This window comes from Lutra lutra, chromosome 4 (assembly GCF_902655055.1).
Source record: "Lutra lutra chromosome 4, mLutLut1.2, whole genome shotgun sequence".
Lineage (NCBI taxonomy): Eukaryota > Metazoa > Chordata > Mammalia > Carnivora > Mustelidae > Lutra > Lutra lutra.
This window is the reverse complement of record NC_062281.1, coordinates 173,582,158-173,598,537: the sequence shown is the minus strand read 5'-3', so window position 1 is coordinate 173,598,537 and position 16,380 is coordinate 173,582,158. Positions and strand designations below refer to the sequence as shown.

The following is a 16,380-nucleotide window of genomic DNA, read 5'->3' as shown; positions in this document are numbered from 1 at the left end:
AAGACCGCAGTGTTTCTGAGAGAAGAGGGATTAGTAATTACTACTGAGAGTTTAAGAAGGGGACAAATTCCTCTCCATTAGATATGGCAACAGGGAGGTTGTTGGTGACCTTGATAAAAGCAGTTATCTGTGGAACAGAAGAAATAGAAGTCAATTTGAAGAGGTAGAAGCGTGAACAGAGCACCCGGAGATTCAACAATAGTGGTAGTGCCTATTTTTTAAAAGTTGGTCATTTTAGGGGCGCCTGGGTGGCTCAGTGGGTTAAGCCGCTGCCTTCGGCTCAGGTCATGATCTCAGAGTCCTGGGATCGAGCCCCGCATCGGGCTCTCTGCTCAGCAGGGAGCCTGCTTCCTCCTCTCTCTCTGCCTGCCTCTCTGCCTGCTTGTGATCTCTCTGTCAAATAAATAAATAAAATCTTTAAAAAAAAAATAAAATAAAAGTTGGTCATTTTATCATACGTTATATCTTACACATAAAATATGTAAAATCCAAGAAACATGTCACAAGAAAATTAAAGTGAATGGAGACTTAGGGTATGTAGATGACTTTCAAGAGAGACTGCCATCATTATCAAATTTATTATCATTTGGACAGCCTACCATTATATGCCTCTTGATGTGGTAAGTATGAAACACACAGCATCGCCTTAACGTATTATTGCCAGAAACATATCGTGAACCCAGGAGGCCTCGGTGGCTCAGTCGGTTAAGTCTCTGCCTTTGGTTCAGGTCATGATCCCAGAATCCAGGGATTGAGCCCTGTGTCAGGCTCCCTGCTCAGGGGGGAGCCTGTTTCTCTTCTCCCTCTGTCTGCCCCACCCCGATGCTTGCTTGCACAGATCTTTCTTTCTCAAATAAAATCTTTTAAAAAAAAATATTGTGAACCTGGATCTCTAGCCTCTAGCCTCAAGACCTAACTTCGGTTTTATAGGAAATACAAGAGATAAGCATGTAAATTAATGACAAAAAATGAGATGCAGGGCATTCATTAAGACAACTGACCTAGTCTCTTCAGAAAGTCAGTATCACGAGTAAAGGGATGGGGCAGGGATTTTATAGATTAAAAATGACCAGAAGTTGGGAAAAATGATGTTGTAATTTTTAAAGTTTTCTTTTTTTAAAGACTTTATTTATTTATTTGACAGAGATCACAAGTAGGCAGAGAGGCAGGCAGAGAGAGGAAGGGAAGCAGGCTGATGCTGGGCTTGATCCCAGGACCCTGGGATCATGACCTGAGCCGAAGGCAGAGGCTTTATCCCACTGAGCCACCCAGGCGCCCCATAAAGTTTTTAATTGTTTGAAGCTATATACCTAAAATATATATAGGTGAGTGTCAGGAATTTGCTTAAGTGATTCAGGATCTGGTAGTTGATGGAAACATAGATGAATGGCTACTAGTTGATTATTGACTCTGAATGATTGCATTGAGATTATTCTGTGTGCTTTTGTATATAATTGAAATTTTCCACAATAAAATGTTAAAAGACGAATATAGTGGGTGAACCTCGACTAGATTCTGGCTTGGGTTGGGGAAAACAGAAAACCCAACTAACTATGACAACCATTTTGAAAGAAGAAAATTTGAGTATGGACAAGATAATAGGTGTTTCATTAGTTTTCTTAAGTTTGAAATTGTGCTTAGGTAAGAAGGCCCTTATTAGGAGGCACATACTAAAGTAATAAGGTAAAGTGCAAGGTATAACGTTTACAACTTTAAAATGTTCAGTTAATGGGCGCCTGGGTGGCTCAGTGGGTTAAAGCCTCTGCCTTCGGCTCAGGTCATGATCCCAGGGTCCTGGGATCGAGCCCGCATCGGGCTCTCTGCTCAGCAGGAAGCCTGCTTCCTCCTCTCTCTCTGCCTGCCTCTCTGCCTACTTGTGATCTCTGTCTGTCAAATAAATAAATAAAATCTTTTTTTAAAAAGTTCAGTTAAAATATAAATATAAAATACAATACATATATATTTACATATATTTTAACATATTTTAAATATATATTTACATATTTCTATATGTAATATAAAGTATATATACATATATATTTAAAATATCATCCATACATCTGATGAAGTAAAACAAATATGGCATTGTTAAAACTTGTTGAATCTTGGGGCACCTGGGTGGCTCAGTTGGTTAAGTGTCTGACTCTTGATTTCAGTCCAGGTCTTGATCTCAGGGTCATGAGTTAAGCCCCATGTTTTCTTTTTTTTTTTTTTCTTTTGATTGTACAGTTTATAGATGTTTGTTATGCTATTTCAGTTTTTCAGTGTTTAAATAATTCATGGGGCACCTGGGTGGTTCAGTCAATTAAGCATTGGACTCTTGATTTGGGCTCAGGTCATGATCTCAGGGTCATGAGATTGAGCCCCACATGGGACTCTGTGCAGAATGTGGAGTCTGTTTAAGATAATCTCTCTCGGGGCGCCTGGGTGGCTCAGTGGGTTAAGGCCTCTACCTTCAGCTCAGGTCATAATCCCAGGGTCCTGGGATTGAGCCCCGCATGGGGCTTTCTGCTTTCAGCAGTGGGGACCCTGCTTCCTCCTCTCTCTGCCTGCTTGTGATCTCTGTCAAATAAATAAACAAAATCTTAAAAAAAAAAAAAAAAAAGATAATCTCTCTCTCTCCCTCTCCCCCACTGATTGCAAATGCTCTCTTGCTCTCTCTAAAAATAAATATTTTTAAAATAATTCTTAATAAAAAGGACACAAAGGTTTTTTGCTCTCCATGACATGAGAACAGAGAAATGGGGCAGTACTTGGATAGGGTGGTGAATGAAAAAATATACTCACAAGTGACTGATTCTTAGGATAAAGAATTTCAGGTGGTAGGGGTGCCTGGCTGGCTTAGTCAGTGGAGCATGTGATGCTTGATCTCAGAGTTGTGATTTGAGCTCCATGTTGGGTGTAGAAGCTTTTGCTGAGCAGAGAGCCTGATGCGGGGCTCAATCCCAGGACCCTGAGATCATGACCTGAGCCGAAGGCGAGACTCTACCCACTGAGCCACCCAGGCGCCCCAAAAATAAATCTTAAAAAATTCAGGTGGTGGGACGCCTGGGTGGCTCAGTTGGTTAAGCAGCTGCCTTCGGCTCAGGTCATGATCCCAGCGTCCTGGGATCGAGTCCCGCATCAGGCTCCTTGCTCATCAGGGAACCTGCTTCTCCCTCTGCCTCTGCCTGCCATTCTGTCTGCCTGTGCTCACTCTCTCTCCCTCGCTCTCTCTGACAAATAAATAAATAAAATCTTTAAAAATAAATAAATAAATAAATAAAAATAAAAAATTCAGGTGGTGAGATTCCTGGAACTATTCCTATGGTGCTAATTTTAGCTAGCAAAGTTGTAAATCAATACCAAAACTTTGCCATCGACTTCCTGTGCATTCATAGTAATTATCTACTAGGTAGACCAGCAAGGAGACAGGCAAAATTTAAACCAGTCTATGTTGTGTTTGATAAGAAACTGAGCCCAGGTAAGTTTTAGAAGAACATCTTTGAAAATGTTCAGATTTACCTCTGTCACTTGTGTTGTGTGTTGTCTTCCCACTCTTCCAATCCCATCATGGCTGGCTCTATCTGTTGCGGAAGAATTTTGATTTAATTAATTTCTGGTTATTCACACAGCATCAGATGTACTTTAGGTTTGTGTTTGGTTGGATTTATAGTCTAGTAACATTTGCTAATGTGCCAATCTTTGTCGGTTTATCTCTAATCTTCACAACAATCCTGAGAATCCATTCAACAGATGAGAAAAATGAGACTTGGGGTGCCTCAGTGGCTCAGTGGGTTAAGCCTCTGCCTTCGGCTCAGGTCATGATCCCGGGGTCCTGGGATCGAGCCCCACATCGGACTCTCTGCTTGGCTGGGAGCCTGCTTCCATTCCTCTCTCTCTGCCTGCCTCTCTGCCTGCTTGTGATCTCTCTCTGTCAAATAAATAAATAAAAATCTTAAAAAAAAAAAAAAAAAGAAAAACCTATACTATGAAAATGAGTTCCTAAAAATCGGATACAGTGGGTAGAGGTCGAACTCTTAGGCAGGTATCTTGGCAAAGTTTTCACTTGCTCCCTTTCATATACACTAATTAGAGAATTGATTGCCAGTAATTCTCAAGGTAAAATGACTGTGAATACATGGGGTGCCTGGGTGGCTCAGTGGGTTAAGCCTCTGCCTTCAGCTCAGGTCATGATCCCAGGGTCCTGGGATCGAGTCCCGCATCAGGCTCTCTGCTCAGCGGAGATCCTGCTTCCCCCTTTCTCTCTGCCTGCCTCTCTGCCTACTTGTGATCTCTGTGTGTCAAATAAATAAATAAAATCAATAAAATGAAAAAAAAGACAATGCATAGATCAGTCTAGACAGAACCTAGTTCAAGGGCAGGAGCCAAATTGAACAGAATTATGTGTGTTGCGGGGATGAAAAGAAGTAATTTTCAGAAATTACTGAAAGTGGAGGCCTTTAGAGATTTAGATCCCAGCCCCAGCTTCACAGTTTAATAGCTGAATGATCTTGTGTAAGTCATAACACTTCTGAACCTGGTTCTTTAGCTGTTAATTGCTGTTTAGGTCATGTCCAAGGGCTTAAAACACCTGATTTCACCACAGCCTCTGTCGAATCTTGTTTGGCTGGCACAGTGTTGTAAAAACTGAGTATGAGTGCAATCCCTGATGTAATATTATGACCTGCTAAAAAATCGTTCACCTCTTTACCTTTTAAGGCATTTGAGTTTGTGTTTAACCAAAATTCTGGGATGTGACCACATTGGTTTCTTTATCAGTGATGGAATAGCTTCCAACCCAGAATTCTGATGGATTTGCTGTACCAATAGCTTTCCTTTTCAGGAAATGAGAAGAGCCTGGAGTTTGGGACCAAATAGGTCAGGGTTGATATTAGCTTCCTGACTTGTTCACTTACCCTCTGAGTCTCTTTTTGTTTTTTTTAAAGATTTTATTTATTTTATTTGACAGGCAGAGATTACAAGTAGGCAGAGAGGCAGGCAGAGAGAGAGAGGAGGAAGCAGGCTCCCTGCTGAGCAGAGAGCCCGATGCGGGGCTCTATTCCAGGACCCTGGGATCATGACCTGAGCCGAAGGCAGAGGCTTTAACCCACTTAGCCACCTAGGCACCCCGAGTCTCATTTTTCTCATCTGTTGAATGGATTCTCAGGATTGTTGTGAAGATTAGAGATAAACCGACAAAGATTGGCACATTAGCAAATGTTACTAGCCTGCCAAGGCTTATGGGCTGTCTATCCTGGTACCCTCTTACCCTTTCTTTTCAGTTAATAGGCATATGGCCATAGAGCTTTAACCCAGGAATCTTAATGCTGATACATATTTGCTAGAGAATTCCTAGTGAAAGGTATGAGAGGCCAATTGAAAAAAAAAATTTTTTTTTCAACCTGGGAGGAATCGGGTTTCTTACTTTCTTGAAGGAAGAGGCCTTAAATTGAGGAGTAACCATTCCTCTTTTATCTCTCTTCCCAGTGTCATTAAGAAACCTTTAATGCATCATTGAGTTGTAAAGCTTCTTACTGTAGCATATGCCAAATAGTCAGTCTGTGTGATTTAAAGCCTTAGCTTATTCTCAGTATCTGGGCAGCTACAATAACATTTCTTTAGAAAGCCTCCCTCTAGCTGAGGAGCGCCCCCTCAGCACCAGGACAAGGGAAGTCATTTGAAAAGACCGACTGCTTCATAGCATTCCAGGTCCCAGCTCCTTTGAAGATTGTCAGGTCATTGCCTAGAAAATAATGCTAGTTCCCTTATCTCCTAAATATAGCTCCTTTGGGTTCTTCCAGGCAGATGCCTTGAATCAAGTGATTGCTTGGTAGCTTTTTGAAGTACAGACCATGAACATAAGGCTTTGATTTGGAAAGCCCTAGAGCCAGCAGGTGTACAGGATGTGAACTTGAAGGTGTAGTAGTGTCATTCCCATCCCACACACAGGACAGCTGGCTATTCGTAGTATGCCTTTTTCTGAGAACATGTGCAAATTTTTAAAGTTTTATGAGTCTCAAAATTTTAAACATGAGTGATTAAATGGAGTACTGCAGTAACCTTGCTACTCAGTGTGTAACTTGAGACTCAGGTTCTTTATCAGTTAGAGCTTACATTAATTTGCTAGGGCTGCCATAAAAAGTACCACAGCCTGTCTGGTTTAAACAACAGGAATTTATATTCTCCCAGTTCTAGAGGCTAGAATTCCAATATCAGTCATGAGGGTTGGCTTTTTCTGAGTCCTTTCTCTCTGGTTTATCAGTGGCTGTCTTCATGTTTACATGGTATTCTCCCTCTGTGTGCCATCTGTATCTTAATCTTCTCCTTTTTATAAGGATACTAGTCATGGTGGGTTAGGGCCTTACCCCAGTATCCTCATCTCTTTAGAGACCCTGTCTCCATATAGTCATATTTGGAGAGACTAGGCACCAGGCCTTCAACATAGAAGTTGGAAGCAGGGCAGAATTCAGGTCTTAACAGGGTCCTTGCCTATCTTGTATTATTATTACTGGTCCCTTGGTTCTAAAAGTTTACAGAGTGCATGGTAACATTAGCCATTTATTTCCTAGAAATGTATGTATAACTTCAGAGTCGTATTCACTTTGAGAGTTCCTTAAGAAAACCCAAAGGCTGTCTCAGACAGTCAGATGCTAGAAAAGGTATATTTGTATCATGGATTTCTTTCTTTCTTTTCTTTCTTTCTTTTTTTTTTTTTTTTTAAGATTTTTGAAAATGTATTTTAGCTAGAGAGGGAGCATAAGCTGGTGGGGGGAGGGGGCAGAGGTAGAGGAGGAAGCAGGCTCTTCACTAAGCAGGGAGCCCAACTTGGGACTTGATCCCAGGACCCCAGGATCATGACCTGAGCCAAAGGCAAATGCTTAACCAACTGAGGCACCCAGGCATCTCGTATCATGGATTTCTTGATCCAGCCCCAGCAAGCAGAGTAGTGCATGATGGAAAAAGCCCCTCTGCCTGCTGGTCCCTAAATGAGAGTCCAGCATTCCTTTGGTTGCTGATTCCAGATGTGCTTCTGCAGTTGTTCCTTCTTCCAGTGTAACCTCCCCTGCCTGGCTTCTCCAGTGAAGTCATAAGCAAATATTTGTGATAGTTTCTTGTCACCATGGTGACTAAAGAAGCACATGCTGCTTCTCCTTCCAGCCTTGCTGTCAGCTCTGCCCAAAGGAGGGGACAGTCCTCTGGGAGAGCCCAGACTCAGAGTCATGAAAAACCATGTGTCAGGTAATGGGGGACAGCAATCCATAGCGCTGCCTTTAGGAATTTGCCCTTGCCTCTTAGTCTCCAGGCACAGGAGTAATCAGGAACCCCAAGGGAGGCCACTGCAATCCCCTGGAATTTTTTTTTAAATAGTAAATTCACTTAGGGACACCTGGGTGGCTCAGTTGGTTAGGCATATGTCTTTGGCTCAGGTCATGACCCCAGAGTCCTGGGATCACGTCCTGCATCGGGCTTCTCGCTCAGCAGGGAGCCTCCTCCCTCTGCCTGCTGTTCCCCCTACTTGTGCTCTTTTTCTCTCTCTGACAAATAAAATCTTTAAAAATAAAATAATAAATTCACTTGGGCTTTGCCAAGCGGATGTGGAGACTCACACATTCTAAGACCCATTGCTGCGATTGGTTCACCAGGCTACTTTCCAGAATGACTGAGGCACCATCTCTGAAGTTTCATTTCTTCAGTTTCTCTAGCTCCAGAATTCAACTCTTTTTTCAAGGTCCATTTTCATCTCTTTCACTCAGTTTCTCTTAGTAGACTCTACTCTGCCCCTCTCGCATTTATGTATGGGTGTTTCAACCCCCAGTATTTCCTGGTTGAAGAACCAGCCCAAATCTTAATCTTGGAAGATTTCTTTTTAAACTCTCATTGCAGGAGCATCTGGGTGGCTCAGTTGGACAAGCATCTGCCTTCAACTCAGGTCATAATCCCAGGATCCTGGGATTGAGCCCCATGTTGGGCTCTCTGCTCAGCAGGGAGCCTGCTTCCCTCTCTCTCTCTCTCTCTGCCTGCTGCTCTGCCTACTTGTGATCTCTCTCTCTCTCTGTCAAGTAAATAAAATCTTCAAAAAAAAAAAAATTGTTTGTTATGGTCCCAGGTCAGAGAGGGAGCCACTGCATGCATATAGAGTCACAGAAGAAGGCAGGTGGTTAGGAGGCAGAAGGGACAGGGGCAAGCTTCTTAGGATTTCTTATTTATTTGACAGACAGAGATCACAAGTACGCAGAGAAGCAGGCAGAGAGGGGAAGGGAAGCAGGCCCCCAGCTGAGCAGAGAGCCTGATGCGATGCGATGCGATGCGATGCGATGCGATGCGATGCGATGCGGGGCTCAGTCCCAGGACCCTGAGATCATGTCCTGAGCCGAAGGCAGAGGCTTAACCCACTGAGCCACCCAGGTACCCCAGGGGCAAGCTTCTTTAGGCCAGAGCCTTTACTGAGGTTTCTGAGGGAAAGTGAAGGCAGGGAGAGTAAACAGTTTAGGGTTGGCTAGTTTTAGGTTTTTGGTTTTTGGTGGTTTTTGTTTTTTTGTATTAAGATTCATTTATTTGACAGAGCAAGAGAGCACAAGCAGTGGGGAGTGGCATAGGGAGAGGGAGAACTAGGCTACCTGCTGAGCAGAGAGCCCAACGTGGGGCTCATCCTGGGATCATGACCTAAGCCAAAGGCAGACACTCAACCAACTGAGCCACCTAGGTGCCCCCCCATGTATTATTCTAAGCATATTATGGTCTTAGCTTGTATTTAGGTTGCTGTTCAATTTTGAGTCACTTTTTGTATATGGTGTAAGCTAGGTGTCCAACTTCATTCCTTTAGATCTGGAAATCTAATTGTCCCTGCATTGGTTTTTTTGTTTTTGTTTTTGTTTTTGTTTTTGTTTTTGTTTTTGTTTTTGAAGACACTATTCATACTCCCTTGAATGGACTTGACACCGTTACTAAAGTTATTTGGCTGGCCATAGATGTGTGAATTTATTTTTACACTCTGAATTTTATTCCATTGATCTGTAAACACCCTATGCCAGTACCACACTTTTCTGATTACTATAGCTTTGTAGTAAGTTATAAAATCAGGAAGTTTGAGTCCTCCAACTTTATTATTTAAGAGTGTGTTGTTAGTTTCCACCTATTTGTGAATTTCTATCTTCATTCTGTGTGCTCAGAGAAGATATTGTCTGATTTCAGTCTTTGAGAATTCTTTGAGACTCTTTGTTGCCTCCAAGGTCTGTCCTGGACAATATTCCATGTATACCTGAGAAGGCATATTCTTTTGTTGGGTAGAATGTTCTATACGTCTTTTTAGGTCTAGCTCATTCATATAATGTTGAAATTTTCTGCTTCCTAATTAATCTATTAAGTGTTCATTTTTTTTTAAAAGATTTATTTATTTGAAAGAGAGCATGCATGAGCCAGGGGAGGGGCAGAGGAAGAGGGGGAGAGAGAGAATTGGAAACAGAGGCTGTCCTGAGCTTCAAGACCAGAGGTTATGTCCTGAGCCAAAACCAAGAGTCAGCCACTTAGCCTGCTGAGCTACACAGGCACCCTGGCGCCTTTATGTTTTATAATTGCTCTTTTTTTTTTTTTTTAAGATTTTATTTATTTATTTGACAGAGAGAGATCACAAGTAGACAGAGAGGCAGGCAGAGAGAGAGAGAGAGAGAGAAGCAGGCTCCCTGCTGAGCAGAGAGGCTGATGCGGGCCTCGATCCCAGGACCCTGAGATCATGACCTGAGCCGAAGGCAGCGGCTTAACCCACTGAGCCACCCAGGTGCCCTATAATTGCTCTTATCTTCTTGATGAATTGACCCTTTTACCAGTATATGATATCCTTTATCTTTTAAACAATTTCTGACTTGAAGTTTTTTATCTGATATTAGTATAGCTATCCCAGTTCTCTTTTGATTACCATAAGGATGAAATATCTTTTCTCATCCATTTACTTTAAACTTGTTCATGTTTTTAGGTATGTAGTAAGTCTTTTGCAGACAATGTATAGTGATTGGAGAGCTTAGTCCATTTACATATAATATATTACTGATAATGAAGGACTTCTGGCATTTTACTCATTGCTTTCTTTGTCTTACACCTTTACTTTTTTTGCCCCTCTCTTCCTCCATTACTGCCTTCTGTGTTTAGTTGATTTTTGGTAGTGAATTGTTTTGATTCCCTTCTCATTTCCTTTTGTGTGTATGTTTTTAATTTCTATTTTGTGTGTGTATTTTTTTTCTTAGATATTGTTGTTACCATGGGGATTACATTTAACATTCTAAGTTTATAGCAATCTAGGTTGAATTGGTACCAACTTAACTTTATTTTTTTTTTTAAAGATTTTATTTATTTATTTGACAGACAGAGATCACAAGTAGGCAGAGAGGCAGGCAGAGAGAGAGAGAAGAGGAAGCAGGCTCCCTGCGGAGCAGACAGCCCGATGTGGGGCTCGATCCCAGGACCCTGGGATCATGACCTGGGCCGAAGGCAGAGGCTTTAACCCACTGAGCCACCCAGGCGCCCCCAACTTAACTTTAAAAAGTCTGTTTCTGTACAGTTCCAGTGCCTTTTATGTTGTTGCCATCACAAATTACATCTTACACATCATATGCCTGGTAACAGATTTATAATTTATATGTTTGCCCTTTAAATCATCTAAGAAATAAAAAGTGGAATTACAAACCAAAAATACAGTAATACTGAGTTTTATACTTACCCATGTAGTTACCGTTACTGGGTTCAAGTTATTGTGGAGTGTCCTCCACTCATTTCCTTTCATTTTCAGTTTGAAGGACTCCCTTTAGTATTTCTTGTTTACAGCAGGTCTAGAGGTAACATACTTCCTCGGCTTTTGTTTATCAGAAATGTCTTAATTTCTCCCTTGTTTTTGAAGCACATTTGGTCAAATGTAGAATTCTTTGACAGTTTTTGTTTGTTTGTTTGTTTGATCTTTAAATTTGTCATCCCAGTGCCTTCTTGCCTTCATGGTTTCTAGTGAGAAATTGGCTTGTATGTGATGAATCCCTTCTCCCTCACTGCTTTCAAGATTCTTTTGTCTTTGGCTCTCAGCAGTTTGTCTAGATGTGGAGTTTATCTTCCTTGGGATTCAATGAACATCTTTACATGTAGATTCATGACTTACATTGAATTTGGGAGGTTTTCTGCCATTATTTCTTAAATTCTTTCTGTCCCTTTTTCTATTTCTTTGACTCCCATAATGCTTGTTGGAATTTGACGGATCTTCTAGCCTGTTAACTTTTCAGTCTTCTTCCTTCTGCTCCTCTCTGCTGCTTCTATCATCTGCCATTAAACCCCACTAGTGAATTTTTCATTTCAGTTACTGTACTTTTCAACTCCAGAACTTTTTTCTTTTTATTAAATTCATTTATTTAAGTAATCTCTACATCCAGCGTGGGGCTCACATTCACAAACCCAAGATCAAGGGTCCCATGTTCCTCCCAACTGAGCCAGCCAAGCACCCCTCAGTTCCAGAACTTCTGTTTTTCTTCTTCTGTTTGGTCATTTTTCTGTTTGTTGATAATCATTTTGTTCATTGTTTTCCTGATTTCCTTTGTTTGTTTGTTTGTTTATATTTAGCTCTTTTAAGTGTTTTGTTTGAAAGTCTTTGTCTAGTATGTCAAGTACGTGAGTTTTTTCAGGGATAGTTTCTATCAGTTAATTTTGTTCTTTAGAATAGGCCATATTTCTCTGTTTCTTTATATGCCTTGTGATTTTTTTTTTATTAAAATTGGAAATTTGAATATTATATTGTAAGTCTGGAAATCAGTTTGTTTTCTATTTGTCATGTGTTCTTGGCCCTTTTTTCTTCTAAATGATTCCATTTTATCTCCATTATTGGCTTATTAGTTTTAAAAAAATGTTTTAAATGGGAAGAAGTTATTTTAATATGTACCTATATGTTTACGATTTCTAGTATCCTTTCTTTTGTGAGGATCTGAGTTATTATCTGGTAGTATTTTCCTTCTACTTAAAGAATTGATGTTTGTTTTTGTTATAGAACTGTAGTATTTCTTTAGTACACATCTGCTAGAGACAAAATCTCAGCTTTTTGAAGAAGTTGATTTCTATTTCACTTCCATTTTTGAAAGTATTTTCATTGGGTATAGAATTCTAGTTTGACAGGTTTCCTTCAGTAAATTAAGGATGGTATTTCATTATCTTCTCACTCCTGTATTTTCTGGCAAAAAGTCATGTCATTCTTATCTTTGGTTTTCTACATGTAATCAGTCACTCTGGCTATTTTTCAGATTTTCTTTACCACTTTTTGAGGAATTTTGCTATGAAGTGCCTTAATGTGATTTTCTTTGTTTTGTTTTTTAAAGATTTATTTATTTGAGAGTGTGTGCGCACATGTGTGTGCAAGGTGTGGGCAGGGGTTGGGGTGAGCAGAGGGAGAGAATCCAGATTCCGTGTTGAGCACAGAGCCCTACACAGGACTCAGTCTCAGGACCCTGAGATCACCACCTGAGCTGAAGCCTAGAGTTGGACACTGAACTGACTGTGCCACCCAGGTGTCCCTCATTTTCTTGGTGTTTTATCATGTTTTCTTGGGTATATGGGATCAGATTTAGAAATTTTTCAGTCTTTTTTTTTTTTCTGTTTCCCTCCTCCACCCTACTTCTTCCTTTGTGAATCCAGCTACAGGTGTATTAGGCCATTTGGTAACATTTGCAGTGTGGGTCGTACTTTCCTGCTTTTTGGCATATCTGTAAGTTTTTAATTGGATTTTTTATAAAATTTTATTTTGTTTTTTAAAGGATGTAGAGCTTCATAGGCAGTTGTTACATTCTGCTCAGTTGATCAGTTTAAGTCTTGTTTTTAAAGTTTGTTGGTAGTCTTTTGTAGGGATAGTTTAATGCAGCTACTAAAGTATATCCTTTTAGGGTCTTCACTGAATGCCCTGAGTGATCAGTGAGGAATCTCCATTCTGATTCATCAAGTGCCTTCCCACCCTTAGTCTCCAGCATGGTTTTAAGAGCACCTCAAGCAGATTTCCTGAGGGTTTTTTTCTGTGTTTCTCACTCTTCTCTGGAACTCTGCCTCACAGTTTCCAGCTGTCTCAGTCTCCTTAAACCCTCCAGTCTCTTTCCCCAACTAATAAGATTGCTGTGCTATTTGGTAACCCTCTCCCTGCTCAGTGGTCTAGAACATACTTCCAGGCAGAACGTCAAGGAGATAAGTAGGGCTTACACTCTTGGGGATCACAGCTTTTCACTCCCTCGTGTCCAATATCTGAAACACTTTACAGCAGGAAGGTAGATCAGTCCCTGTTTTTCCATCATGACTGGAATGGAAATGATAGCTATGTTAATGTCTAACAAAGTAAGAAAAAAAGCATTGTTAAGGAATAATTAGGCTGTTAACAATTTTTTAAAAATTCTTCAGGGACACCTGGGTGGCTCAGTCAGTCAACCATCTGCCTTTGGCTCGGGTCATGATCCCAGGGTTGGTCCTAGGATCGAGTCCCGCATTGGGTTCCTTGCTCACTAGGGAGCTTGCGTCTCCCTCACCCTCTGCCTCCTGCTCCTCCTGCACAATTGTACACTCTCTCTGTCAAATAAATAAATAAAACATTTTTAAAAATTAAAAAATAAAAAAAATTTTCAATACATCAGGAAGACAGGACTGTTCTAAATTTATGTACCTCTAATAAAATTGTCATAGAATATACAAAGCAGGGGCACCTGGATGGCTCAGTGGATTGGGCCTCTGCCTTCAGCTCGGGTCATGATCTCAGGGTCCTGGGATCGAGTCCCGCATCGGGCTCTCTGCTCAGCGGGGAGCCTCCTTCCCTCTCTCTCTCTCTCTCTGCCTGCCTCTCCATCTACTTGTGATCTCTCTCTGTCAAATTAAAAAAAAAAAAAAAGAATATACAAAGCAGAATAAAACTACAGGGTGAGGGGCTCCTGGGTGGCTCAGTGGGTTAAAGCCTCTGCCTGATCCCAGAGTCCTGGGATCGAGCCCCATATCAGGCTCTCTGCTCAGCAGGGAACCTGCTTCCTTCCTCTCTGTCTCTCTCTGCCTGCCTCTCTGCCTACTTGTGATCTCTCTCTGTCAAATAAGTAAATAAAATCTTAATTTAAAAGAAAAACTACAGGATGAAATTGACACATTCAGTGTTGATAAGTCAAGAAAAAAATTAGTAAAGCAGTGGGAAGAGTTGAGCAACATGGGGAACAACTTGATTTAATGGACATATGGTATATAGAATGCTATGAATAGTTATTAAAGAATACAGGTTCTTCTTTTTTTTTTTTTAGATTTTATTTGTTTGACAGAGATCACAAGTAGGCAGAGAGGCAGGCAGGGAGGGAGAAGCAGGCTCCCTGCTGAGCAGAGAGCCCAATGCAGGGCTCTATCCCAGAACCCTGAGATCATGACCTGAGCCAAAGGCAGAGGCTTAACCCTCTGAGCCACCCAGGTGCCCCAGAATACAGGTCGGTCTGTCTGTCTTTCTTTCTTTCTTTCTTTCTTTCTTTCTTTCTTTCCTTTCTTTCTTTCTTTTCTTTCTTTCTTTTCTAAGATTTTATTTATTTATTTGACAGAGAGATCACAAATAGGCGGGGTGCGGGGGAAGCAGGCTCCCCGCTGAGCAGGGAGCCCGATGCAGGGCTCGATCCCAGGACCCCGAGACCATGACCTGAGCCAAAGGCTGAGGTCTACCCACTGAGCCACCCAGGTGCCCCAATACAGGTTCTTCTTAAGCACACATGGGACACTTAGATAAATAGAATACCTATTAAGCCAAAAAAGCAAATCTTCATATTATTGATGGTTCCTGACTTATGATGGCTTAACTTACAATTTTTCAACTTTATACCATGGTGTGAAAGCAATATACATTCAATAGAAACATTACTTTGAATCTTGAATTTGGGTCTTTTTCCAGGCTGGTGATATGTGGTACAGGACTCTCTCCTGATGCTGACCAGCAGCAGTGAGTCCCAGCTCCCCATCAGCCATGTGATCACAAGGGTAAACAACTCATACACTTACAACCATTCTGTGCCCCTATGGCCATTTTTTTTTCCCCCACTTTCCATACAGTATTCAATAAGTTACATGAGATAGTAAGTATGTTAACTATAAAATAGGCTTTGTGTTAGATGAGTTTGCCCAATGATAGGCTAATATGAGTGTTCTGAGCACATTTAAGGTAGGCTAGGCCAAGCTATGATATTCCGTAGGTTAGGCGTATTAAATGCTTTTTTTTTTTTTTTGGACACAGAGAGAGAAGCAGTGGGAGAAGCAGACTCCCTTCCGAGCAGGGACACTGATGCATTCGGGGCTTGATCCCAAGACCCTGGGATCATGACCTGAGCTGAAAGCAGATGCTTATCTGACTGAGCCACCCAGGCGCCCCTTAAATGCATTTTGACCTACAGTGTATCGTTAGCTCAAGAGTGGGTTTATGAGGACATAGCCCAATTATAAGTCAAGGAAGATCTGTAAATTTAAAAGAATCTCTGAGACTCTAACTACAGTGTAATTATATTAGAAGTAAATAGTAGAAAAAGTAAGTCCCCAAATATCACTAATTTAAAAGAACACTTCATGATCCAAATAAAACTGATCGAAGTCAGGTATTCAGAAGTTAATTACAATGAAAATATTAATTTGAAGGAAATCTAAAAGACTTAGGAAGGGTATAAGTGAAATAAAAAGTCTGAACATTGACTTAGGTACATTAGAAATTTAGAAAAATACACTTAGGAAAAAACAGATGGGAGGGGCTCCTGGGTGGCTCAGTTGGTTGAGTGTTTGCCTTCAGCTCAGGTCATGATCTCTGGGTCCTGGGATAGAGCCCCACATTGGGCTTCCTGCTAGGCAGGGAGTCTGCTTTTCTCTTTTCCTCTGACTGACCCCCCCCCCCCCCCCCCCCGCAATCCACTGCTCATTCTCTCTCTCTCTCTCTCTCTCAAATAAATAAAATGTTTTGTTTTTGTTTTTGTTTTTGTTTTTTATTTATTTATTTATTTATTTAAAGATTTTATTCATTCATTTTACAGACAGAGATCACAAGTAGGCAGAGAGGCAGGCAGAGAGAGAGAGGAGGAAGCAGGCTCCCTGGTGAGCAGAGAGCCCGACGCGGGGCTCGATCCCAGGACCCTGGGACCATGACCCAAGCCGAAGGCAGCGGCTTTAACCCACTGAGCCACCCAGGCGCCCCTTGTTTTTGTTTTTAAAGATTTTATTTATTTGACAGAGAGAGATCACAAGTAGGGAGAGAGGCAGGCAGAGAGAGAGAGGGGAGGAAGCAGGCTCCCCGCAGAGCAGAGAGCCCGAGCAGGGCTGGATCCCAGGATCTTGGGATCATGACCTGAGCTGAAGGCAGAGGCCTTAACCCACTGAGCCACCCAGGAGCCCCAAATAAAATGTTTT

The 16,380-nt window shown here is 41.4% G+C and overlaps 1 protein-coding gene across 3 annotated transcripts in view; it reads left to right on the top strand.

The window, feature by feature from the left end:
* KPNA6 (karyopherin subunit alpha 6) overlaps positions 1-16,380 on the top strand; it is a 60,198-nt gene that overhangs the window by 21,647 nt on the left and 22,171 nt on the right. The window contains exons 1-2 of one of the 3 annotated variants that reach the window (XM_047727325.1): positions 7,150-7,221; positions 14,888-14,973. The exons of 1 other annotated variant lie outside the window; for it this stretch is intronic. Coding sequence is in view for 1 of the 2 variants with exons in the window: in XM_047727323.1 (XP_047583279.1) it covers positions 7,203-7,221 (19 nt within the window). In the remaining variant the exon portion in view is untranslated. Of the gene's footprint in view, positions 1-7,133; positions 7,222-14,887; positions 14,974-16,380 lie in introns of those variants that run through there. One more of the 3 variants, XM_047727323.1, reaches the window with a different exon arrangement.